The following is a 25,916-nucleotide window of genomic DNA, read 5'->3' as shown; positions in this document are numbered from 1 at the left end:
GGGGCGGGGCTAGGGCAGAACGGGGGCGGGGCTCCTCCCGTCCTCTTTTTTCCGTGCTGAAATATGGTAACCCTAACCAGAGCCAAGATAGCTTTGGTAGCATCGCTTCAAAGAGTTCCACTAGTTGACATCTATTAAATGGAAACATGGGTTGGCTGCATGCTTTCACAAGACATTATGCCCTAGTGCAAGCTTCCACAGATGATGCATCCTTTGACTCAGCGGTCCTTTGGTCATCAATACTGCATTGGTCCTCGCACCTTCTTCCTCAATGAGAAATGCTTGTTAGTCACCCACAGTGCAGTATATCAGCACTCAAAGAAGAAAGAAAGGTTGCTTACCTTCTATAATAACTAAAGTTCTTGGAGATGTGTGGTCCCTATCAATATTTTATTACACTCTGTCCTTCCCTTCTGCTTTAGGATCTTTTTCTCGTGATTTGCAGTAGAGAAGGCACTGGAGAAGCAGTTGGGCTGCTCTGCTTCATTATCAAAGCTCTGTGTGCCTTAGTTTTCAACACTCTTATTTCTGTAAACATTGTTTGCACCAAAGAAACCAGATCTGAGTCAGGGGTCAGCTAGTCAGTGCTGGGGTTCTATAATCTCTAAGGTTATATGGTTTTTGGGGGGGGGGGGTATATCTGATCATGTAATTTGAGTATCCGTGCTTACAAGGGGAGAAAGGTAAGGTTGTGCATGCAACATTAATTTGGCATTTCCTGACTTTTGAGTTTATAACCATGTGCGATTAAGTGTCTTACTAGTTGATTTGTTTTTTTTCTTTTGTACTGACAAAATTCATTCTTTATCTGAAGTAAATTATCACACATGGCTGCTGGCTCTGTAGCAACTTAAAGCATTTTTCCAAACTAGACAGTGTTAATGTGGTTTCATTGATTTTAATAGACCTCTGTTTGTGGTGAAATTTTTAATATATGAATGTTATCGGTACTCTGAATAGGAAGCTAATGGAGAGGTGGCAGTTACAAAAAGCAGTGAAATCGAGCAATAGGAGAAATGTATTTGGCAGCACAACCAGTAGAGGTTCAGTCAGTTTTTTTCATTGTGAACTGCCTCTTTGAAAGATTTATAACAGGCCGTTTTAATTGTCTTCAAGTTTAAACTTGGCATGTAGATTCTTTGACATGTGGCAAATTTATTTTTGCAGAATTTCATTTAAATTAATTATTTTGGAAAATACACCTCTTTTTCTTGCTCAGGGCCATAATCTGAGTAGGGTATTGTATTTATTGAAAAATTACTTTTTGCAATATGCCACACTTTTATCCCTATGGTGTCCTAAGACAGCCTGAGTGCCACTTGAATGGAATTGTTTGTGGTAAAATGAAAGTTTTTAAGTCGATTCTAATATTCTTACTGTTTTCCTGACTTGGGTTGAAGAAAGCAGAAGACAAAATGCAGTAACAAAATAAACTGTATTTCAAGATAAAACTTTTTCTGCTAAAGAATGGTGAGCAGCTGATAACTGTGGTGATTTAAAGTCCCATCTACATTGTAATTACCTTCATGCTGGGAAACCCAGTTACAGCATGGTAGTACTCTGATATGTTAAAACATAGTGTTGGTTATGCAGCATAGACAGGGAGAGAACCATGTTATAGCACTGGACTTCAGCAAGGCTGTAGAATAGTTCAAGACTGATAGAGATGTGGCTCTGTCATGTCTACACTGCAAGTCTAAAACTCATTTTCACTGGGTAAAGGGACCCCATTATGTTGTTATGACATCCTCCAACATAGTGGTGGTTAGCTTAGACAGACCCATCATTTTTTTAGCTCTTGGGGAGAGGAGATTAAGATCCTTTTTAAAACAAAAAGTCAGCTAATTATGTTTCCCTTTCAGCATTGTGGTTTTACAAAGCAGTAATTATTTTAGCGCTGAAGGTGTGAATTATTAGCTGCTCTTGGTTTACTTTTATAAAATATACCTAATCAATGTAGTTCAGAATGCAGGTGCACAATATCTCTTGTGCATAGACTTCATATCAAAGACAAAAGCAAAAGGACAATACCACAAAAAACAATTCCCCTCCCTACCTTCCCCAATCACCACCTTACATTTGGTTGCCTAAGAGTGGACCTTGTGCAGTGCTCTGAAAATGCACAAAATGACATTTGTCAGACTAGCTTGAGAAGCAAATCCCAGTGAAGCAAATCCCCTTCCACCCCCTGTGATGTGGTGCTCTATTCACTGAAGGTATGGCACCCATTCCTGTAGTTGCACTGTCCCTCTGCCTCTGTCTCTTTGTCTGAAGCCCCTCTCTTGCCCCAAGGGCTGCTGCAGCCTCCTCGTGTCTCAGTCCTCCATCTAGGTCACTATTGTGGTTCCCCCTTCTGGGGGTAGGGGAAGTCTTTTGTCAAAAACAGGCTCAGGCAGTCTTCTTACTCACTGCCCTGCCGATGCCACTTCCTCAGTGGCTGGTTGGGGAATCCGGGTACGCCCCCTCTGCTGGGTTCCAGCTCAGGGACCCTGTAGTCAGCAGTCTGACCTGTACCTTGCTGCATTTCCCTGAGCCCTGTCCTAACCTTCTGGCTTTCCCTTCCATCTTTGGGTCTGCCCGCTTCACCACTCCCTCCTCTGAGGGAACAACTGCAGTCTACACAGCTCTGCAGCCTCCAAACACTCCTCCCTCTTCCCAGGGGGAGAGACTGCAGCCTTTCCCAGCAGCCTCCTCTATTGTCAACCTCCTGGTTTATATAGGCCCCGCCTGTTCCTGCACTAGTGAACTGCTTCTAATTAAGGCTTCTGTCCCAGTCTTAATGCCCCCTCAGGTTGCCACCTAATAGGGTAATTGGCCCCTCTAGCCTACCTTAAAAATCACAAGAAAACAAAAAGTACATGAATGATTAAATAAAAATCAGTCCTTTTCAGGTCACCTAAGATTCATAGAATTTAAGTTGCTTTTGTGGGAGACATCCGTATTAAGTGGATTGCACTGTCTGTGGTGGGGAGGTATTAAATCTATCATTCTTGTTTGTCTGTCTTGCTCACATGCACCCAGAAAAAATCACCACTGCTAATGCAGAATTATAACATTCTAAGATTGTTACACAGGCAAGCAACCAGCCAATGTAGACAACATTAAACACTATTTCTATAGCTGCTGTGCCGTTGATGTTTGAAATCACAACCACCTCTGGTGAAATTATAGCCCTGTAATTTACTTAATTGTTCTATACAGTATAATATAACAATTTTTTGGTGGCATCATCAGCTTTGAATGACTTATGGGGAGTGCAGAGGGAGAATATTCTTCTACAAAATCTTGATGACCTAGTAAGTGGATGGTCTTGGGCATATGTTAATTATTTAGAGAGGTGGAATAAATGTTCTGTTTTAATGCCATGAGTCTATTCTGTGTTATCTGGACCAATAAGAAAGTTGAAAATTGGCTAGATATAAGAGTACATTTAATTCTCTGCAATTTTTATAAAAAGACACTGTATGTGTTCAGTGGTGATCTATTGTCTGAATAACAATTTCATATTATGATCTGTGTTGCCCCCCAATGGGAAATCTGTAGGTATAATGTATGGGTTTTTTTCAGATTTACATAAACTTGATAACATGCTGTGATTAATTCTAGCAACAAATATTTTATTTTATAGAATTTTTGTTACTGTATTGAATTTGGTGAATTTGCACGTTTACAGGTGTGATAAAAGAAATCCAAGAAACCTGTAAAACTCCTTATTCGTGCTTATTCTGTTTATAAAAATGTATTTTAAATAAAGTATGTTCAAGATTTGTTTTAAGATTTCATGAAGTATATGACTTCTACTTAAAGTCCACTTTATAAAATGGTGAACAGGTTTTCCTACTTTATTTTAAATGAATAAAATGCATTCTAGTTTTTTGGGATTTGGTAGTGCCTTCCAGTCTCTACCATCCCTTTTTAAGATGGTTGCTCTAGTTCTGACAGGTTTTTTTAAAGCATATATGAGTCATGTGGACTCTGGGTTTTTAAGAAAAACAAACGTTTCAAATTACTTTTCTTAATCTCAATTATATATTGAAAATTTAAGAACTGCTTTGATGAGAAAAAAGCAGAATTTTTTCTTTTGCTGAGAAGAGGGACTTGAATATATTTATTCCTCTTCTGATTTAGTTCATTCAAGTTAAAGGTAGGAAAAGAGACACAAGTGTGGGTTTTTTCCCCTTGTTAATTCTCTGTGAATAGTGAAAAGGCTAGCACTCTTAAAAATTTTCAGATGTTTTTATTCTCAGAGGGGAAATATCTACTACTTCATCTGAAATTGTCAACTTGTAGTTACATCACTGATAAATACTGTGATCTGCAACTCAGCTATCTGCCGCTGAAGTCTTCCTACCAGCTTGAACATGTTCGTTGGTCAAGTAGAAGCTTTTAGATCTGTTTTTTTGTTTTTATATTTGTAATTTCTTGATCCTTTATATGCTTCATTCTGTGTGCTGTCAGATCACCTGCTGTGTAAAACCACTTCCAGTTGTCATCATCTTATTTAAACCACTTATTTTCCTGCCGTTCAATTGTTGCAGGTATAGTAAAGAAAAGAAAAAAATTCCTCCATGCTCCACTCCCTGAAAATAAAGATCAGCACAGGCAGGGATTCTAAATGTAGTCCATGCACTAAAGTTAATGTTGCTGCCTTTGTCTTTTTAAGTCTGGAGGATTTTGAATTTCCTATTGGCAAATCATTGATTCTTATTTGGAGAAAAGTTCTTTTTTGTTCACACTCTGTTCATTTGTGTTATGTACTGCACTTTTGATGATGCCAAGCCTGTGTTCATACCTAAATTTTTATTTCTGTTATTTATGGGACACAGCACTATATCCTGCATTTCCAAATGTTTGATAGTTTGAAATTAAATGAAAAGTGAAACATACCACCCACTAGCACATAAGACTATATATCCCATAATTAACACCCCATAATTTATTCACTAAATTATGTACTTTTGTTTTCTTTCTCTTCAAAATCTTCTCTAAATTCTTCTTTTCAGTGTACAGAATAACTATTTTCAAATTGTTGAGAGAGAAAACCAGTGAAAGATGTACTTTGTAATAGTGGTTTACCATTATCTTCCTTGGTATCAAGACTCTTGTTCCTGTCCACACAAACAGTACAAGGAGAGAGTAGGCAGCCTTATCTAGCCAGAAAGGTAAGAGTTGAGAATGTTGTCTATATGTACAAATTGCAGGTTGGCTAGTTTATCATAAATAATATGCAGGGCCGGCTCCAGCTTTTTTGCTGCCCCAAGAGGCGAAGCGAGAGGGGGGGAAAAAAGATAAAGCTGCGATCGGCGGCACTTCGGTGGCAGCTCTACCACGCCGCTTCGTTCTTCAGCGGCAATTCGGTGGCGGGTCCTTCCCTCCGAGAGGGACTGAGGGACTTGCCACCGAATTGTCACCAAAGACCCGGACGTGCCGCCCCTTTCGATTGGCCGCCCCAGGCACCTGCCTCCTTCGCTGGTGCCTGGAGCCGGCCCTGATAATATGGCTGCATTAATAAAAATGCACTTTAACTTAAATGTTGCTTTCTGTACTTTCTAAAATGTTTTCTCCATTTAGAAACCTTTGAAGTGGCAGGTTGAAGTCTGAAGAAAGCCATTGTGTTAATATGCCCGCTTTGACTGGTGAAACTCAAAAGTTTTGGTGCTAATTTGAATTGCCAAATCTTTTGAATTTCTCCTCTTCCTCAGTCATTAAAGTTGCCATAGTCTCCCTTCTTCTGACACAGCTCCTACCATCCCCAAAAGCCCTGGCTTCTCCCAAAATTTTATTTGACCTTTGTTGGCTGCCACCTTCCCCAATAAATACTTCTGATAGGAGTAAGTGGAATGGTGGAAAGTTACAGGGGAAAGAGAGACTTATCTAATCAGGGCCGGCTCTAGCTTTTTTGCTGCCCCAAGCAGCAAAAAAAAGCGCCGCCCCCCAGCCCCCTCGCCGAGCGCCAAGCCGCCCCCCCACCGAGCACCGCCGGAACCCCCCCCCCAGCCCCGAGCCCCCCGCTGCCCCCCCCACCGAGCGCCGCGCCGCGCCGCCGGAGCCCACCCCCGCCCCCTGCCGAGCGCCACCGGAACTCCCCCCAGAGTGCCGCCCGCCCCGCAGAGCGCCGCACTGCTGGAGCGCCCCCCGCGGAATGCCACGCCGCGCTCACCCCGCCGCCCCTTACCAGGTGCCGCCCCAAGCATGTGCTTGGGTGCCTGGTGCCTGGAGCCGGCCCTGTATCTAATTTTCAAGTAATGGAATAAAAGTACTTATTTTTGAGTGGTTTGCCCATCTCTTTTTGTTCTGAGTGGATGCATTGTAAAAAGTTGACTCTAAGATTTGTTACTCTCTATTTTAAAAAAATAAAAAATAAACATGGTAGCAGCAAAAGGTTTAAGGCAATTATCTGCAATAGGCAACTCTTCTTAAGACTGATTAATACTCCTTTAAGATTTTCTGAAGAATTCCCTATAGGTCCAGGATATTTCAGAACCAAAATATAAAATCTTATAAATAAAATGGCATTAATGTTTTTTAAAGAACTAGAACTGGTCCTAGATTAGAAGATCATCTGTGCCCAGAGACTCATTCTGATCTTACAAGCCACTCTTTTTCTAACTGTTCATGTACCTGTTTTGTTTTCTTTTTTTCTGGAAAGGACGTCTTTAGCATGTTTATCACTACTAAGTAACTCTCAGGAGTATAATCTTCTCTGGAATATCCTACATTTTTAAGCTCCTATGAACACTAGCAAACTTTGCTGTACTTAAATCTGATGCTGAGAGATCAGTCCTAAATGGTCATTTTAAAAAATAATTTTCTGTAGCCACAACTCCTCCCCCTTTTCCTCCCCCACCCCCAAAAATCTCTGACCTTATTTCTCCAAGATTAGCAGAGTCAATTTGTTCCCAAGTGTCTCTGTGGCCCATTTTAGAACCAGTGGGCCCTGGGTTATTTGTGCTCCTTGGTTTGAGTGCAGGTAGCAGCTCTAAACTTGCTGATTGTGTTAAATTATGGATAAGGTACAGTGTCTCCTGTGAGAGGCTAGGTGAATAAATAAATATGCAGCCCAGATGCCCTTTAAGGCAGTTAGTTATTGTCTTTTATAGAAATCAAGGACGAAGAAACAACACATTTTTAGGAGAAATGAAAGCATGAAATTAAAAGACTGGCTATAGGCAGAGTCAGGAATAAAAGAAAAAAGCATGGTAGTCGGGAGTAATTTGGTGTATGCAAAGAAATAACTAACTCCCAAAGCAATAATCAGTTGCTTCCTCTATCAAATAACAATCCTCCAAACTGAATATAATACAATTAGGGTTCCTTCTTTACCTTTCTGACCAAAAGCAACTTGAGAGGCTGTATTTCCTCCTCCTGATACTGCCAGTTGCCTTACCCCAAACAGTGTGCTGTGCTCAGCATGCATGTCAGGACTGTTCTAGCCATGTGCATTCTATGGTATGGTGTGCCAGTACAGCTCCTAGCCCAGTCATTCCTCCTCCTCTTCTCTGGCCTGGCTATCACCAGCTGGCTGCTTCTCAGGCATACAAGTTAGGCAGACCTTTGGGGTGCTGAGGGTACTTTTCCTTTCTGGAGAGTCCTGATGGGCTCCTGGCTCAGAATTGTCAACCGTTTTATTTTGTGTCACTTTTCTCAGTTGCTGTTTCTGGGCTGATGTCTGTGCGAGCTGATTTTCATAGGACCCAAAATAGCAGGGTGGGGCTCCATTTATTAGAGTAAGCACAGTTTTACAATTTAGTCTTGCACATCAATTAAGTACCTAGTTCCAGGGTGGTGTGTCTCACACATACCATATATAGCATAACTAGATGGTGCCTTTTTCATTGATTTTGTATGAGGTTCTAGAATCTAAATCATACATATTTGTAAAATACTAGGAATGTGTCTGTCATGGATCACAGTGTGTGCTATTTCTTGTACCTCTCTGCAGTCTCTCATGAGTGACCCTTTGCAGGGACAGGCTCTGGGCCTCCAATGCACTTAAGGAGGAGTCCCATGACTTTGCTACTCTTAAACTGGATCCGTAGGTTTCAGCGCCCCGATTTCTCACCATGGCTCATTTAGGAAGACCAATTTGGTTTGGCTTCTTGCAGTAACCTTCTCTCTTAGGAACTTTATGACCAGAAAATATATGCAGTGATACAGTTCAGCATTTTCAAAACAAAGTGTTATTAATTAAACAGGAACACAGTAGTCAGAGAAATGGGTTAAAGTAACAAAAAAGGCCTACACACACAAATCTTACTTAAACTGAGTTCTTCCCTTGCAAATTTTGGGTAAGTTCCACTTGGCCTAGGCACCCCTACTCCTAGGCTGAGACAGCCAGCCAGCCCCTGCAGCATTCTGTTACTCTATCACACTCACTTGCAGCTGTTGCTGCCTGCTCACCCCCCTTCCTCTGTAGGGACTGTATAGGATTGCATGTAATAGGAAAGTCACTTAAGGATACTGGACATTAATGACTTGCGTGAAAAAAATCACGTTTGCCCCTAATCCAGAATTCATTTATTTTCAACTAAAACATTATGCTATTAAAACTCAGGTGAACGTTCACAGAATCCTGACTAGCATACAATCTACAGCTTCATTAAAGTTGACTTGAAAAATATGTGTGTGTTTGTTTGCAGAGACAATGAGTGCATCCTTAATTGGAGGTGGGTCCCTATCTAGGTTTTTATACTACAGTTACCACCATGGTATTAGAGCATCTGTATGTATGTCTGTCAATTTTTCAGAGTAGCGTGCAGTTTCTGGATATTGCTGGATTAAATATCTTTGACTGACCCGAGAAATTGTGGGTAAGATTCTGTGCTGTGCCTTTGGGAGGTGAAGGACAAATTTGCCTCCCAGAGGGAAGAGGTGCTTCCCAGTCCTGGGCTGCTCCAGGGGCTAAATTACTGCAGTTACTCCGGGCTGCCCTATTGGCTGTAGCACTGCTCAGAATCTCTGCAGTGCTGGGCACTGCCCCTGACATTCTCTACCTGTTTCCAGCCCCGCCCCAACACACCCCTCCCATCCGGGCTTGTTAGGGGGTCCTCAGGGGACATCCTGTGCCTGCTGTTTTCTTCTGTTCCTGCTCAGGGTGAATTCTTCCTTAGTGATAGCTGGAATTCTTAGAGCCCTTTAAGTGGCGCTAGCCATTTTACCTGTCTTAAATGGACCAGAGTGGAGCTGAGGATCTCATCCACACTCTTGTGTTGTTTTTAAAATGGAGTTGTTCTTCCAGAGGATATAGTAATGATTGCAAACTTAATTTGGTTTTCTCCCAGTTGAAGTGTTTATGTATTGTTTAAGCTTCCAAGTGCTCTTATTTGTTCTGAAGGTTATTTGAGTAAATAATAAAGGAAATATAATTGATTGTACATAGCTTTTGTGTTCCAGGGTATATTTCCGAAACCTATCAAAATGAGGCACTATGTACTCAACGATCGTAACTGGGAATTTAAATTAAAAGTAATTGCCGTGGCCAAAACTGTGTTCTTACAGTGCTGACCATTAAAAGTCAGCACTTGCCAATGCATCATTCATCAAAGCATCTTTTGAGTATATCTGTGCTAATAGTGGGGGAATGATTGGAGAGACTGATTTTGAATGGCCTCTGCTGTACTACTTTGATTACATAAGTACCCACTGTAATTCCATTTTACTGCAGGAATAGTCAGTCTGTCTGTTTTGACAGCAGAACATCCACCTGTGGATAATAATACATAAGATAAATATGCAAAGTTGGACCATCGTGGATGCCTGTAGCCTGAGTTGCCCCAGTTTGGAATAAAAACAACAATGTAGTAAAGCTGCACAGACTAAAACAAAAAAACTTTGTTTATAAGACGACAATTTGAGGGTTAACTAAGACTCCTCATAAATCTAAACATGATCTTATCATTACAGCAATACAACAAATAATATGCAAAGAAAAATAATAGCATCAAACATACAGATTTCTTCAGTACCAAAAGGTACATAGGCCACAAATCCTAAGCATTTAAAACATGCACCACTGATTTGGCATTTATGTCACCACACACTGTCCTGAGCTGAAAAAGCAGCAAACACCCAGTTCTTTGAATAGGCTGGTATCTTTCTCCTTGTGGTTATCTTCTGCTGCAATTAGTAAAAGCAGGCCTGTGAGCATCAGCCCTCAGGGCAGAAATCTCTTCCCCCCCCCTCAGGTATGGCTCTGTCTCAACTAATTGAAGTTTGATGCCTTTTTTTTGTATAAACTTGGGAGTGGAGTTAGCCACCACCCTTGGAAATGTCCTACTGAGCATGCTCCAAGGGTTTGACTACCTACGCCCCCCCACACTCCCACCTAGGGTGGCCAGATGTCCAGATTTTATAAGGACAGTCCTGATATTTGGGGCTTTGTCTTATATAGGTGCCTTTTACCCCCACCGCCGTCCTTATTTTTCACACTTGCTGTCTGGTCACCCTACCCCCCGCTAGCCCAGACTGGCTGGAGTCAGTGGACAGGTGCTGTATTCTTCTGGCAATAAACCTGACTACTACCATTTAAAGGAAGAGTGACAGAAGCGTGGATTACACATGCGTAGCTGGGTATTACAAAACTAATGAACCTTAGTATGTAGTAGAGTAAATCAATTTTTCAAAATATGGTATATAGTTTTTTAAATAATCAGCTAATTCTATGCTTTAGAAAAAGAAATAACAGCTGCTGTTGTACTTTGCCACTAACAGATCCGATTTTGTGCCTTTACTAATGTTTCAGAAAAATTGTTACCTCTTTCCAGAAAAACAGTCTCTCAGAAAAGAGAAAGTGACTCATTGCTCTTTTGCCAATTTTGGTTACAAAGGCTAAAGACTATTTTGGAAATAATGTCAGATGTCAACCTTCCCAAAGAATATGTCCTTTTTTCTTTACTAATTGATCTTTAACTTCTTGGTATTGTACTATCAGTTTGTGATCAAGGCAACTAATATAACACTTTTCATTATCTTCCACAGATCTGAAGAGGGAAGCCAGTATCTGTCACATGCTGAAGCATCCCCATATTGTTGAATTATTGGAGACATACAGTTCAGATGGAATGCTTTATATGGTTTTCGAATTGTAAGTTTCCTCCTTGGTTTTTATCATGGTTATTTGAGTAATGACTAGAGCTGGGCAACATTTTTCAGGTGAATAGTTTCTTTGCCAAAATTGCAGTTACAGGGCAACCAGAATTATTTGTGAATTCATGTAGAATTCAGTAAATAGTTTTGGCTAAAAAAAAGGAATTTTTTTAAAGTCAAAACATCTTTTCAACATTTTCAAAACAAAATGTTTCAGCTTTTCATTTTGAAACATTTTTAGAAATTTAGCTGGATTTATTTCAAAAATAAATAAAGGGTAAAACAACTGGAAATGAAATGAATCAACAAAAAGAAAAAAAATTGTTCAGATGAAACAAAACCATTTTAAAAATTTGTTTGTTTGGTTTGGCCTGCAAACTGAAAAATGTATTACTTGCTCAGCTCTAGTAATGACATGTTAAGCATAAAACATTATAATCTAAATCATTCCGATTTTTAATTTTGGTTGTAGATTTAAATTGAGATTTCTCAATTCTTAGTGAGTACATTTAAAGTGCTTCAGTTTTTGGTGACACTTTCTTTTAAAAGCAGTATGTTTTAAGTATAAAAGTTAATTTAGTTTGCAATGCTTCCTCGAGAGGTGTGCAACAAAATTATTCTGTTGAATGATCATCCAAAAATTGATCTAAATTCACTTTACAGCAGGCTGTTTCTAAATTATTTTTTAAAATTATACCTGGAAAAAAGCAATTGGACAACATTTTTCAAACCTAGATATCTAAGGTTTGTCTCTTCAATACATAGATAGCACCTGCATAAACGTGGCCTAATTTTCTAAGACATTGAGTACCTGTAACTCCCATTGATTTCACAAGTAGATCAGCTTTCCCAGCACCTTTGAAAAATTAGACCACGTGTTTAGGTATCCGAGTATGAATTTAGGAGTTTGACTTTAGGCACTCCAGTTTAAAAATATGGGCCATTTCTTATCAAAATAATGGCTATAGTCCATATCAATATAAACAGCAAATTTTAACATTTTTTTCAGAGGCTTTGAATTAGTTGTGCTCAAACACTTTCAGGACTTCACACTTCTATCAACAGACTTCAGAGCAAAACAGACATGTACAGTAACTCCTCACTGAAAGTCATCTCGGTTAATGTTTCATTGTTCCATCGCTAATCTATTAGAGAACATGCTCGTTTAAAGTTGCGCAATGTTTGCTTATAATGTCTTTTGGCCGCCACCTGCTAGTGGGTGGGGACTTGGGACCAGGGCGGGCCCCACAGATCAGCAACTCCCCCCTCCCTTCCCGTGCCCGCTCGCAGCAATTGGCTGTTTCCCTCTCAGGGAATGGGGGGGAGATGGGGACGGGGGAGGAGTGAGGACGCGGCGTGCTTGGGGTGAGGGGGCTGGATTGGGGGCAGAGCTGGGGGTTGAATACCCACCATCCCCGGCACTTTGGAAAGTCTGTACCTCTGCAGCTGTGCATGCGCCGTCCAGAAAAGGGAGTGGTGCGCTTCAGCGGGATAGTGTGTTTTCCTCATCATGTTCAGTTTCCACAGGGAAGTGTTTGCAGCCACTGCCATGCTGTGTCTCCTCCCTCCCTTGGTGCTGCGTTGTAGAGTGTGAGGCTACATTAACAACATGTTAACCCTTGCGGGCTCAGCCGAGTGTTAGTTCATCATTTAGCAGCAAGGCATTCCCTGGGAAATATCCCACCTGATATCGACACGGTTGCTTTAGGAGAAGCTCAGGGAGCTCATGAGCAGTGCCCCAGACAATCCTCTGATTAGAACTTGTTTAAAACTTATACTGTATATGTATATAATGTCTTTTGTCTGGCAAAAAAAATTTCCCTGCAACCTAAACCCCCTATTACATTAATTCTTATGGGGAAATTGGATTCGCTTAACATCGTTTCGCTTAAAGTCGCATTTTTCAAGAACATAACTACATTAAGCAAGGAGTTACTGTACAAAAAATGGGAGTACTTGTGGCACCTTAGAGACTAACTAATTTATTTGAGCATAAGCTTTCGTGGGGTACAGCCCACTTCTTCGGATGTAGCCCACAAAAGCTTATGCTCAAATAAATGTGTTAGTCTCTAAGGTGCCACAAATACTCCTGTTCTTTTTGCGGATACAGACTAACACGGCTGCTACTCTGAAACCGGTACAAAAAATGTAGCTCTACATTTCTTTGTATTCTCAATGTAGAGCTAAATGGGCAGAGAAGATTGGTCTTAGCCTCCAAGGCTAGGTCTACACTACGGGGGGGGGGGGGGGGGCCCAAAAAACCCAACTTCCGCCACGCGAATAGCGTAGCTGAGGGGGCGAATTTTTGGGGGACTTACCTGGCTGTGAGGACGGCGGCGAGTTGACCGCTGCCGCGCCGCCGTCGACTCCGCTTCCGCCTCTTGCCGCGGTGGATTTCCGGAGTCGACGGAAGAGCCATCGGGGATCGATTTTATCGCGTCTTCACTAGACGCGATAAGTCGATCCCCAATAGATCGATTGCTACCCGCCGATTCGGCGGGTAGTGAAGACGTGCCCCAATTTGCAAGTGATCACAGGAAAGAAGACACATATGTTGGGCATGATATTAGCATCACACAAATTTCACCATTATTAAAATAATTGTTTTTTGTGGTTTGTCATCACACATTAGATTATTAATTTAAATGTGTAATGTCACAAATGTATATAAAATCCCAAAAAGCAAAGAAATGAAGCAGAAACTGTAATGTGTACTTACCTAAAATGAATTCCTGCAAACTTTCAGTAACTGTTTGAGACTCTCCTTTTTCTGCCCTCTTTTGATATTTTTTGTGTGTTTTGTTTTGTTTTTAAATGTGAGGGAAAGTTTTGCTAACATAATGAAGGTAAGTTTATAAAATGCTGTTACCTAATGCTGGGAAACACTTTTTCAAAATGGGAAAGTTCAGGATCGGATGAAGATGACAAAAATTACACTTCATTCATTAATGTGTGTCTACCTCCACCTACTGGTTAGAAGAGATGTTACTCAGGAGTCTGGAGTGGTATAGGAGTATTCAGTTTTTAAATATACAAATACATGTCTGTTAAGTACAAATATTATATGGGGGTCTTGGATACAAAATAAAAACATGGAAGTATTTATTTAAATCCCCCATAATAGGGGTGGCAATACTATTCAGTGCTGGGTGTGAGGTTCCTAGCAGAGTGCACCTCAGGAATCTGTTTATTGGGTGGGGTCTGCATTTTGTGTAATGGGAGGGCAGGAGGGATGGCAAAAGGGGAAATAAATATATGGAAACCACCTTTTGACTGTAGTTTGAGGCATTCTTCATGACTCTAAAGCTATACATTTTCAAATCATTTGTGAGCATTTCTTTGTTTTTATGTTACTGGTTTTAAAAAAGAAATAAAAGTTTACTGAGGCAGTTTAGATACTTCTGTTAAATTGTAAAACCATTTCACCTCATATGAAAATATGTATTTGGTTCTTTTAGTTTGAAGATAATCAGTTTGCCCATATTGACTTATGGGAGAGCTAAGAAATAAAATTTTTCAGCAGTTTACAATCTTCTTGTTCAACAATAACTTTTTTAAAATGACTGAACCCCCCATCTCATTTGTGTTATGACTAGTTCTCATGAGTTAAGTCTGATAGCTAATTTGAAGGGGGAGACTCAGTTACAAATGGTAGAAAAATCACCCCTGAAGAATGCTAAACTGAGCATCTTCTACAATTTTATCAAAGCTTGTAGTTTGTGTCCTCTGTTCCAAATGGTAGTGTCCCTTCCTAGTCTGACCAAGGACCTGGTGAGGACAGGAGTTATGGTTTTCAGGCTTTTGGGATGATATTCAAGAGGGGAAAACCACACACACACACACACACACAGAGTAAAATAATGCCTTTGCTTGCTCTCTGTCTTCTCTAAATCCTTCCAGGTTCACCTCTTCTCCCCATCCTGCATACCTAGAACAATGGGGATTTCATTTTCTCTTACCACTCCCCTGCACACACATGCCATGCATGTACATATGCTCTTGCCATCTGCTGCTTTTCTTTGTCTCCCTGCATTCTATTGATACATGTTTATGGTTTAGGCCGCTACTGGCCTACCCTGCTTACAATAGATCAAGCCACATAATTTCAATATGTGTTGACACCCCCATCAATATCTAGAATTGGACTTCACATATGTGCTAATGGAATCACCTCTACGTATGGTAGGGTTATTACTGAAGACGAGAATCAGATGATAGGAGGACAGTAAAGATGGGGCCTAAGAAATCATTGCCTGAGATTTGGGTTTTTTTAAAGCCATGTCTGTTAAATTATGGTATGTTGACTGCAAAATATTTTTTCTTTCTAAGCAATAAATTACATGCAGTACTGATTGTGGTGCTTTATTTATTCTGTAAAAGTCCCAAAGCATGGGCCAAGGGACTTAATTACACTATTATAAAATGATTATGTACACCTTAGGGACACTCATTGTGGTAATTAATAAGGATTTAAAAATTTGGAAATGGAAACCAGGGTTTACATCTATTTTTACCATTCCAGTAGCTCAGAATTATGGTACAAACACTCTTAATTGGCTTTTTAATTGCATAATCTTATTACTATTTAATATTAATATACAAAAATCTTCACTGTGAAATAGTTAGGTTTGCTACACACATAACATAGCTGACTCAAATCCAGAATGGAAGGAAATGAAAAGGGAAGTCACCAAAAAGTAGATACCCTGTCGTTCACCCACAGACATTCCTTACTGTCACCACAACTACTGTACACTGCATGTGCTGTAACTGTAACTCTGCCCTTCCCTCTAGCTTCCCTTTTCCATATACTCTTTACTAAAGTACCCGCTCCTAACACTATTTTTCGTGGATGTTTAGGATGTAATGTGTTGTGCTGGGGAAGGGGGTGGAGGGATAGTTTGCTAAAAGTGGGTAATGGAAGGCTGGCATCCATAGCAAGTTAAGATTGTGGTGTGTGGTATGCAGTATATGGTAGTTGTGGTAATGGTAAGGTGTGTGCCAGGGGATAGAGGAAACGAGGGGGTTTACTGTTTGGTGGTGTGACACTGCACCCCATATTCTTCACAGTGATATTATGATATAATTATGGCATAATTATGATATATTTTGTACAAGATGGGTCATGTGAGGTCATTTGAAAAGTTATGATTTGCTGAATGATTATCCTATTTATATGCATGAATCATTTTTGTATCTGAAGTTCTAAATATTGACTAGGGATCTGTATTTCAACTGGGCTTACTCTGGAAAACACCCACAGCCAGCCTTTCAGGTACAACAGTGAAGAAGCCAGACAGGGCTGATGGCCCATCAGCAAAGACAATGGACTGTGGAATAGCAGCCATTGCTTACAGCCTGGCCAAAATGCCCACAGGAAGGTTAAGCTATACCACAGTCCATTGTCTTTGGATTCCATCTTGGGATGTCAGTATTTTTCCACAAATCGATCTGGGAACCAAGTTGTGAAACAAAGGGTTCCCACCATATGCTTAAGCTATATAAGGCAGGGAGTGACATCATCTGTCGTTCTTCACTCCCCACACAAGAAGACTCCTGGAAACACCTGAGGAGCAAAGACTGAACTGGGGGAAGTGCTGAACCCAGGCAAAAGGGATTTCTAGCCTGTGTGTGAAAGACCTGGGGATTCCAAGCTGTAAAGCAAGTGCAGCTTGTCCCTTAAGAATCTGCAGCCTGCTTGTATCATCCGTCAGGGTGAGAATTTGCTAATTCATATCCTATCTTTCTAGTATCTTAGACTTAATTTGTATTTTGTTTGTTTACTAGGTAATCTGCTTTGAGTGACTTTGAGTGAAATGCATGCAACATTGTAGCTCAAGGGGCAAAGGCTGTTGCATATTCCTCTCCACATGGGAAGGGGGGCGAACTCTATGAGCTTATGCTGTACAGTTCCCTGTGCAGCGCAAGACGATATAATTCTGGGTTTATACTCCAGAGGGGGTCCCAGGCTGGGAAGCTGGTGCTTATTTTGGCTGTAGCCTCTCTATTGTTGGTTAACATACAGTGGCTGGTCAGAGAGCCTGCATGTAACTGCAGCTAAGTGTGTCCCTACCTCTGTGTATGTTGGTAGAAATGTAAGACCAGGAGTGTGTCTGCAGTTTGCCACAGCAGCACAGTGAAAGAGGGAGCCCAGGCTGCTGGGTCAGAGGGCTCAGTGGTACCCCAGTCCAGGTGGGGACATTTGACCTAGGGGTTCCCAACTTACAGGCCCCAACCTCTCAAAAAACGGTTTCCTATAGCTGCCTTTTCCTGTTGAACTGAGAGATACTAATTACTGGATGAATCACAAACCTCATTGAGATTGATGGCTGTGAACTCACCTGTCAGTTAGTAGAGGTTAATCACATCCCCCCACTTAAGACAAAAGGAGTTTTGGACTGGATGGCTGAAAGTTGCTATAATTTGTGAGTCATGAGTGGCAATTTGATTTGGTGGAGGTGGGAGAAATGTAAAGTATTTCAGTGAAAAAAATGAAACGTAAATGCTTCCTTGGTGGGGAATTGGTATGAGGGGGGCAGAGGAGTGAGGGACTAGGGGAAAAGAGGTTTGGGGCTCCAATTAGAGGAGGGGGTTTGTGGGGAGGGGGATAAATGGGATGAGTATTAAGGTAGAGTAGAGGGGTTGGGGGCTCAGGTTAAGGAGGCATGGCATTAAGTGGAGAGGAGAGGTGGGACATGGGGCTGAGTAGAAGGGGGACTGAGGAAAAGAAGATTCAGGAGCACCTGTCAGCCCCGCATGCTCCCTTTCTGTGTGTGTGCTGAGATCTGGGCAGCTCTTGCCACTCTAGAAGGGTCTCAGCCTCCCTTCCTTTTTTACTCATATGAACTGGGATGGGGGGGCTTGCCCCTCTGAGGGTCTGAAGCCCTCTTGGTGCCTCCCCTGTGTGTGCCAGTGCTCATCTACAGGCTTTGGACCTTCCATATCCCACTCATGTGAACAGAGTTCTGGGGCTCTTGCCCTTTTGGGAGGGTCTGAGGCCCTCTCTTTGCCCCCACTAAAAGCCAGGCTCTGGGGAAGTCCTGCCCCTTTGGGTGGGGAGCTGAGATTGGGTATATTTCATGCATGTCACAGGCTGCAAGGCACTTACTTAGGAGGGTGATGGGAACACCCACTGAGATTAATGGAGTGGTTCACATGTCTCTGAGATGTTGTTTCAGGTTGAATTCACTATGGGGTGTTCTCCTTCAGCTGGCAACATCATATAGAGATAATGGGACACTACGCATCTTTCTGAGCCTCCTATGCTGCAGATGGATATGCAAAGGAGCCTTTTCCTCCATCATCCCTCTCTACTTCCTGTTCAAAGAACAAGGATTCTAAGTGCTCCAAAATCTGCATGCTTGCATGGGTTTTCTTGAAATTTGTAATGCCTTGTGGGAGTGCAAAGTGGCATTACTGTGACCCAAATTTAGGATCATTTGAGCCAGGAGTTCTGGAGATATCAGCTGCCCCCTGAATAGTCATTTTTCAACAAGTTTCTAGGGCCAGGTCTATACTCAAAAGTTAAGTCAACCCAGCTACCTTGCTCAGGAATGTGAAAAATCCACACTGAGTGAAGTAGTTAGGCTGACCTGACCCCCTCCCAGTGTCAACAGTGCTAGGTTGATGGAGGAATTCTGCTGTTGACCTAACTACCAACTGTTGGAGAGGTGGATTAATTACACCAACAGGAGAATCTCTCCCGTTGCTTAAGAGAGAGTCTGCACTGAAGCACCACAGCAGCCCCACTGCAGCTGTGCCTCTAGTGTTTCAAGTGTAGACAAGCCCTAGGTTTGGTTCGGGGTGTGTGTTTTTTTGGACAGAGATAGAGATCAAACTATTGCTGTGATGCAGGTCAGTTGTTACCCAAGGCAGGGCTTGGCACCCACTAAATCTTTGGGGGACCCAAATACTGAACAGTATTTAAGGACAAGATAAATTCTTTGCTTGTATAGATGTGCAGTCTGGAAGGATTACAATACACAGGCACAAATAAAGAGAGAGAAAAAAGTTTCTGTGCAGCCACTTTGCCTACCTGGGTAGGTTGAGGGAATTTGCTGCCATCATTGATTGACCTCGTGAACACACTGCCATTGACGTTTCTAGTCTGAACCTTTGATCACCTGTGCAGTAAAGATTTAATAACTCATTTTGCTTGCTACAAATTCACAGTAGAATAGTCAGTAGACGGGCTCACCAAAATTTTTGTTTAATTGGGGATGTGAGACACGACTTTGCGGGTGGGGAGGAGAAGGACAGGACAGGGGGAGGGCATCCAGCTGTAGAGGGTGATTTTTATGCAGATTGCCAGCACACCAGTATAATTCATAATCTGTAGTGGGGGAAAAACACTCATCACGATATTGTCAACCTCGGGGGTTAAAAAATTAAGATACACCCCCAAAACCATGAGAAATTAAGAAACAAATTTTGGGTTCTTTTTATTTGCTTCCTATTTTTGTGCCCTTAAGGTACACCAGGTTTCCTTTCTTTATTTTCTCTGCAACCCCAAGTTCTAGAAGCACACTTTTTAAAGAATGAAAGGTAAGATTCTCCTGTGTTTGCAGGGCTGCAGAAGATGGGGCTTAAAGAAAAGTGGGAGGTTTTGCAACATTTGTGATAAAAATGGAGAGATGGTAAATCTGCATTCTAATCTATTTATTTTTTTCTGTCAGCTGAGATGTTTGCAGTAATGTGATCTAAGTACTTTCTAAAAAAAAATACAAAAATGCTTAAAAACATAAACCTTTAACGAAATACAAGGGTAGACTTTAAAATTACAAATTCATTACCACTGTGCTGTGTTCAAATGTCAAATAACAATTGGAACAAATAAAATACATGACAGTCAGTCAGGGGTGAAAGTAACTGAGAACACTTACCGGTACGGGACAGGGCGGCTCCGGCCCCCGGACGGGGCGGGGCCTTGGGCGGAAGGGGTGGAGCTGGGGGTCAGCATCCCCCAGCCAGCCCTTCCAGGCCACTTGTCCCGCGCTGCCCGGGGCTCCCTTATTGATTTAAAGGGTCCGGGGCTCTCGCTGGCCCCAGGGCAGCTGCTCCCTTTGTCGTTCCCCCGCGGCCGGGGGGTGGGGCGGGGCAAAAGGGGCAGGGGTTAAAGCGCTGCAGGGTCCTTTGCCGCAGCAGCGCTTTAATGTTCCTGCGTGCCCCCCCCCACCCCCGGGGGGAAGGGGCAGCGCTGGGTCCTTTGCTGCGGCAGCTCTTTGAGAATCCACGGCAGCGCTTTAATGTTGCTACCCCTTCCTCCCCCCGTGTCGGCAGCCCTGCCGGTACGGACCCTACCAGCAGGGCCGCCGACGGGGAGGCAAAAGGGGCAGGGACATTAAAGTGCTGCGGCAGCGCTTTAATGTGGGCTGGGTGTGGGCTGGTGTGGGTTCTTACCGGTACGGAGTACTGGCCCATACCAGCTCACTTTCACCCCTGCAGTCAGTGCTGTGGGAACAGTACTCCTCACAAAGGTGAGGCAAAGAACGTAGACCAAGAGTTCTCAAGCTTATTTTTCAGGGCCCGCCTTTGAAAATATTTCAGGCTGTGATGATGTCGTTCCCCCACCCCACAATGGTACCGGACATAGCTTTCATGGTATCCCTGGAGATCCCTACAGAGCTAAGTTACGATGCCATGCCACCCTTACTTCTGTGCTGCTGCTGGCGGCAGCACTGCCTTCAGAACTGGGCATCCAGCCACCCAGCTCTGAAGGCAAGGAAAAAGGACGAGCAAGGACCAAAAAAGAGCCCATGTCTGGGAAAACCTGGACATATGGTAACCCTATTTTTTGTGATTGCGCAACTCCCCCCCTTAGCCTCCCACAATAGCCTTGTGACCGCCTTTTGGGGCAGGACCCCCAGTTTGAAAAATGCTGCATTAGGCCATGCAGGAAGTACACTTACCTCCCTGCAGGCCTGATACTTGGGAGAAGATTGTCCGAGAGGGTCTGACTATATTTTTGGAGTGGTGGTATTACTGTGGTTGAATGAGATGGCGTAAGGGGTTTACAGTGCTCTCTCTAAATGGAAATGAGTTAAGCACTCCCAACAAAATTCTAAAGCTTGTCCTGATTAAGACCTAGAATCATAGAAGTGTAGGGCTGGAAAGGACCTTGAGAAGTCATCAAGCCCAGCCCCCTGTGCTGCGGCAGAACCAAGTAAACCTAGACCATCCCTGACAGGTGTTTGTCCAACTTGTTTTTAAAAGCTTCCAATGATGGGGACTTGACAACCTCCCTTGTTTAAAATATATCATAGTTATGCCATAATCATATCATATATAACTATCTCTCTATAAAAACAACAAGGAGTCTGGTGGCACCTTAAAGACTAACAGATTTATTTGGGCATAAGCTTTCGTGAGTAAAAACCTCACTTCTTCGGATGCATAGAGTGAAAGTTACAGATGCAGGCATTATATACTGACACATGGAGAGCAGGGAGTTACTTCGCAAGTGGAGAACCAGTGTTGACAGGGCCAATTCAATCAGGGTGGATGTGATCCACTCCCAATAATAGATGAGGAGGTGTCAATTCCAGGAGAGGAAAAGCTGCTTCTGTAATGAGCCAGCCACTCCCAGTCCCTATTCAAGCCCAGATTAATGGTGTTGAATTTGCAAATGAATTTTAGTTCTGCTGTTTCTCTTTGAAGTCTGTTTCTGAGGTTTTTTTGTTCAATGATAGTGACTTTTAAATCTGTAATAGAATGACCAGGGAGATTGAAGTGTTCACTTACTGGCTTATGTATGTTACCATTCCTGATGTCCGATTTGTGTCCATCTCTCTATGAAGAATATGGGGGCATAATGTCACAATGTGTATATAAAAACAGCTTCCTAACAGAAAATGCAGTGCAGACAGAGCCTTAATATTTAAGGTAATGAACACAGTAGAACATCTAGGAGCAATTTGTGCATAGACCCTAAAATTGTTCAGTACCCTAGAGCAGTGTTTCTCAAACTCTGACTTCAACATGTTGAATCATCAGTCTGTCTTAAGTAATTTCATTAGTACATTTGCAAATACAGTAACTCCTCACTTAAAGTTGTCCCGGTTAACGTTGTTTCGTTGTTACGTGGCTGATCAATTAGGGAACATGCTCCTTTAAAGTTCTGCAATGATCCCTTATAACGTCTTTGGCAGCCGCCTTCTTTGTCCACTGCTTGCAGGAAGAGCAGCCCATTGCAGCTAGCTGGTGGGGCCTTGGAACCAGGGTGGACCGGCAGCCCCCCATCAGCTTCCCGCTCCCCTAAGTTCCCTGTGCAACAGCCACCCAGCAGGCTATCAGTTGCTGTCAGTTCAGCTGTCCCTCCCCCCACTGCCATGTGCTGCTCCTGCCCACTACCTTGGAGCTGCTCCCGGGAGCCTCCTGCTTGCTGTGCGGATGTGTGTGTGGGGGGGGAAGGGACGAGGGGGGGCTAATGTCAGGGTGTCCCCCTCCCCCCTGCTCCTGCACCCCACTTATCCCATCTCCATAGAGCAGGGGGGACACATGACAGGGCTCAGGACAGAGGGAGCTTCCTGGCAGCAGCTACGTCTCAGCTTGCTGATTAACTTAACAAGGCAATGTACTTAAGAGTGGGGTCAGCGTACTTAAAGGTGGAAATGCGCATCTCTCTCTCTCTCACACACACACACACACACACACACACACACACACACAGACACACACAGTGTGTGTGTCTCTGTCTGCCATGCTGTCTCCCCTCCCTCCATTCGTGCTGCCTTGTAGAGTGTGAGGCTACATTAACAACAATGAGTTAACCCTTGAGGGCTCAGTCAATTGCTAGTTCATCATTTAGCAGTAAGGCATTTCCTGGGAAATATCCCACCCTCTTTCACCTTCTGACCTCATCACCTCAACCAAGCTTCACAGTCATCATTGCTGTGTAGAGTATTAAATTGTTTGTTTAAAACTTACACTGTGTGTGTGTGTATGTGTATACATGTATATACACCTCTACCCCGATATAACGTTGTCCTCGGGAGCCAAAAAATTTTACTGCGTTATAGGTGAAACCGCGTTATACCGAACTTGCTTTGATCCGCCAGAGTGTGCAGCCCGCCCTCCCGGAGCACTGCTTTACCGCGTTATATCCGAATTTGTGTTATATCGGGTCGCATTATATCGGGATAGAGGTGTGTGTGACTATATATATATATATATATACTTTTGTCTGGCAAAAAAAAAAATTTTTCCCCTGGAAACTAACCCTTCCATTTACATTAATTCTTATGGGGAAATTGGATTCGCTTAACATCGTTTCACTTAAAGTTGCATTTTTCAGGGACATAACTACAACGTTAAGTGAGGAGTTACTGTATAAAGAAGACACAGCCCACATTGAAATGTTACATAAAACATAGTGTTACTCAAAACCCTGCTACAGAGTATTTCCTACTCCCTGTATGAGCACCATCTCGTGCCATCACACATTTGAGTGCTGGGGATATACAAGGAAGTGTTGCCTTTCAACTACAATGACATCTTTCTCTCCACATCATCAATGTGTGTCGAGGACTCTAGCTTACGCTAGATTCTTTCTTAACCAAAACAAAAAATAAACATTTTAATGGAGTATAGCATACGTTGGTTATTTTCTGAATTTTTAGACAGTATTGCATGCTTGGCCATCAAGGTGTTCTGGCATGGCGTTGACATGGCCTATCCCAACCTGAAAAAAACTGGGGGTTAAGACTTCTTGCACCTCTATTTTTCCAATATCTCAAGTCCTTAATACTCTCATAAAATATAACTTTCATGTAGCGAATCCCTCTAGTTTCTGCAAAAATTGTGTTTTAGTTGAAGTACAAGTTGAGATGTTGCTATAATGATTGGTTTACTGTTTAAGCATATTGAATTTTCTGTGGTTTACCATAGAAGAGACCAAGATTCCATCTCGCAAACTCCACAGTAACAAAGACTTTCATCATAAATTTTAAACTTTAAATTCAACTCTTACAGTAAGCTTTCTTCATGAAAGCTTATCAGTTAAAGTCTCAGTGAGGAAAAAATACAGACACAGTATGGTTGTGCTAGTGAGATTGATGTAGTTGAACTGATTGAATAAAATGTAGAAAGCATTACTGCTCACATGCTGTAGCCCATTTTAACAATATCAGGACAATTTCAAATTGACTTTAATTTTCAAAAATAAGGGAGATTTTCTTCTCACTTTTGAAAACTGCCATTTATCTGTAGGAAAAGTATTAAAGTGAACACATTTATTTTTGGAGTAGTACAATCTTAAAGATAGGAGTGTATAGGAGAAGAGCTTTTGAGGACACAATGTATTATAGATGTACATATTATTGTAAAGAAACTATTACTTGATGCTGTGTCTGATCCCTCTTCTTGGGGAAAGTTTGTTTTTAAAATAGTTGTGACTGGACAACTCTGGTAGTGTAGGGAATCTTCAAATTTCCCTGACCTCAGTAAATAAGGTTTTAGGGATGGCTGTAGGATGGAAACTGGTGGTGGTATTCAATTATCTACACTATGGGCACTAGTCTGTTATCTCATCTTAGTCATACATGAGGGGAAAGTGTCCTTAGTGATTCTTTTAGCTCTGATGCCATTGCTCTTTGACATCTATCTTTGATACCACTGGATTTTGATTCATCTGCAATTCCTAGCAGGTCTGGATAGAATTACTCTTGTGTGGCTTCTATACTCCTTCGTGAGAGGTCTGAACATAGTTATTCTGAAGAATGTCATGCCAAAGACCCTTCAGGGTTCTACCTTGTCACTTGTCTAGCTCAACATAGACCTGTAGGAGGGTTAGAAGGACGCGTTGGCAGAAATGTCTCAGGAGAGCTGACACCCAGCTTTACCTCATCTCCACTATATCTGGCCATGGCATTGCAGTACAGAGTGCCATGCATGACACTCTGTGTAAAAGATTGGGATTTGCATAAGGGCAAATTAAGACTGACAAGACTGATGTAATATTGCAAATATAGGGGAAACAACTAGAAATACCCTAATATAGTTTTGCAATTTGTAGGGCTAGTTAACTCTGACATTGCTGCTGGATGCTCAAATAGCAGCTGTGGCCAATAGGATTTTTTCCTGGTAAGATGAGTGCAAGTTTCCTTTGGTTGCAGACTTTTTACAGTTATCCATACTTTTGTCCACTTACAGCACACTCTACATACTGGTTCAGCTGAAGTTGGTGTAGGTTACATCTGTGCACTTAAGTGGAGCTTTGTGTTGAAAGCACGGTACTGTGATCTGAACTGGATGCCTTTTAGTTTCTGGCTGGCTTGCAAGGTGTTGTTTGAAACTATAAATGATTTAAAATCTGGATGCCTGAAAGTCTGCCTCTCCCGTGATGCAGTGCTGATGCAGTTGTGATCAGTTGGAGGTGCATGAATAATACCTCCTCCACTTTCAACCACCCTAACACTTCAGCCTCCCTTTCGAAAGGCCTGAGAAAAAGAGTCGTCATCTGATCACAATTGCAGAGGCACTGCATCGGGGAAAGGCAGACTTTCAGATCACAGCGACCCTCTACAAAACTGCTTACAGGTCACTTTCCATACGGGGTCTTCTATGCTGATACTTGCTTCTCTCTTGGTCTGCTAAAGCTTGGATGTGTAAACTTTGTAGACATGCTGTTAAGCAATGGATGTACACTGTGCTATAAATCTCAGTCAATCTCCTTAGTTCTGGAGAATATTGTACTGCTGACAAATGGAAGCTTATTTATAGTCTGATGTTTATAAAAGCAATATTTTCCATGAATCCACAAGTGCCTTACTTCTTCTCATTGGAAAATTAGATTACCTTACGGCTTGTGTACACTTACAGTGCTGCAGCGGCAC

The 25,916-nt window shown here is 42.2% G+C and overlaps 1 protein-coding gene across 5 annotated transcripts in view; it reads left to right on the top strand.

The window, feature by feature from the left end:
- LOC113406346 (peripheral plasma membrane protein CASK) overlaps positions 1–25,916 on the top strand; it is a 406,853-nt gene that overhangs the window by 175,171 nt on the left and 205,766 nt on the right. For all 5 annotated transcript variants that reach the window (XM_026650702.2, XM_026650698.2, XM_026650696.2 and 2 more), the window contains one exon: positions 10,978–11,083. In XM_026650702.2, coding sequence (XP_026506487.1) covers positions 10,978–11,083 — 106 coding nt within the window. The remainder of the gene's footprint in view (positions 1–10,977; positions 11,084–25,916) is intronic.

The sequence above is a fragment of the Terrapene carolina genome, unplaced genomic scaffold (genome assembly GCF_002925995.2).
Source record: "Terrapene carolina triunguis isolate 2854851 unplaced genomic scaffold, T_m_triunguis-2.0 Scaffold26, whole genome shotgun sequence".
Classification (NCBI taxonomy): Eukaryota; Metazoa; Chordata; order Testudines; family Emydidae; genus Terrapene; species Terrapene triunguis.
This window is presented reverse-complemented; position numbering and strand designations above follow the sequence as displayed.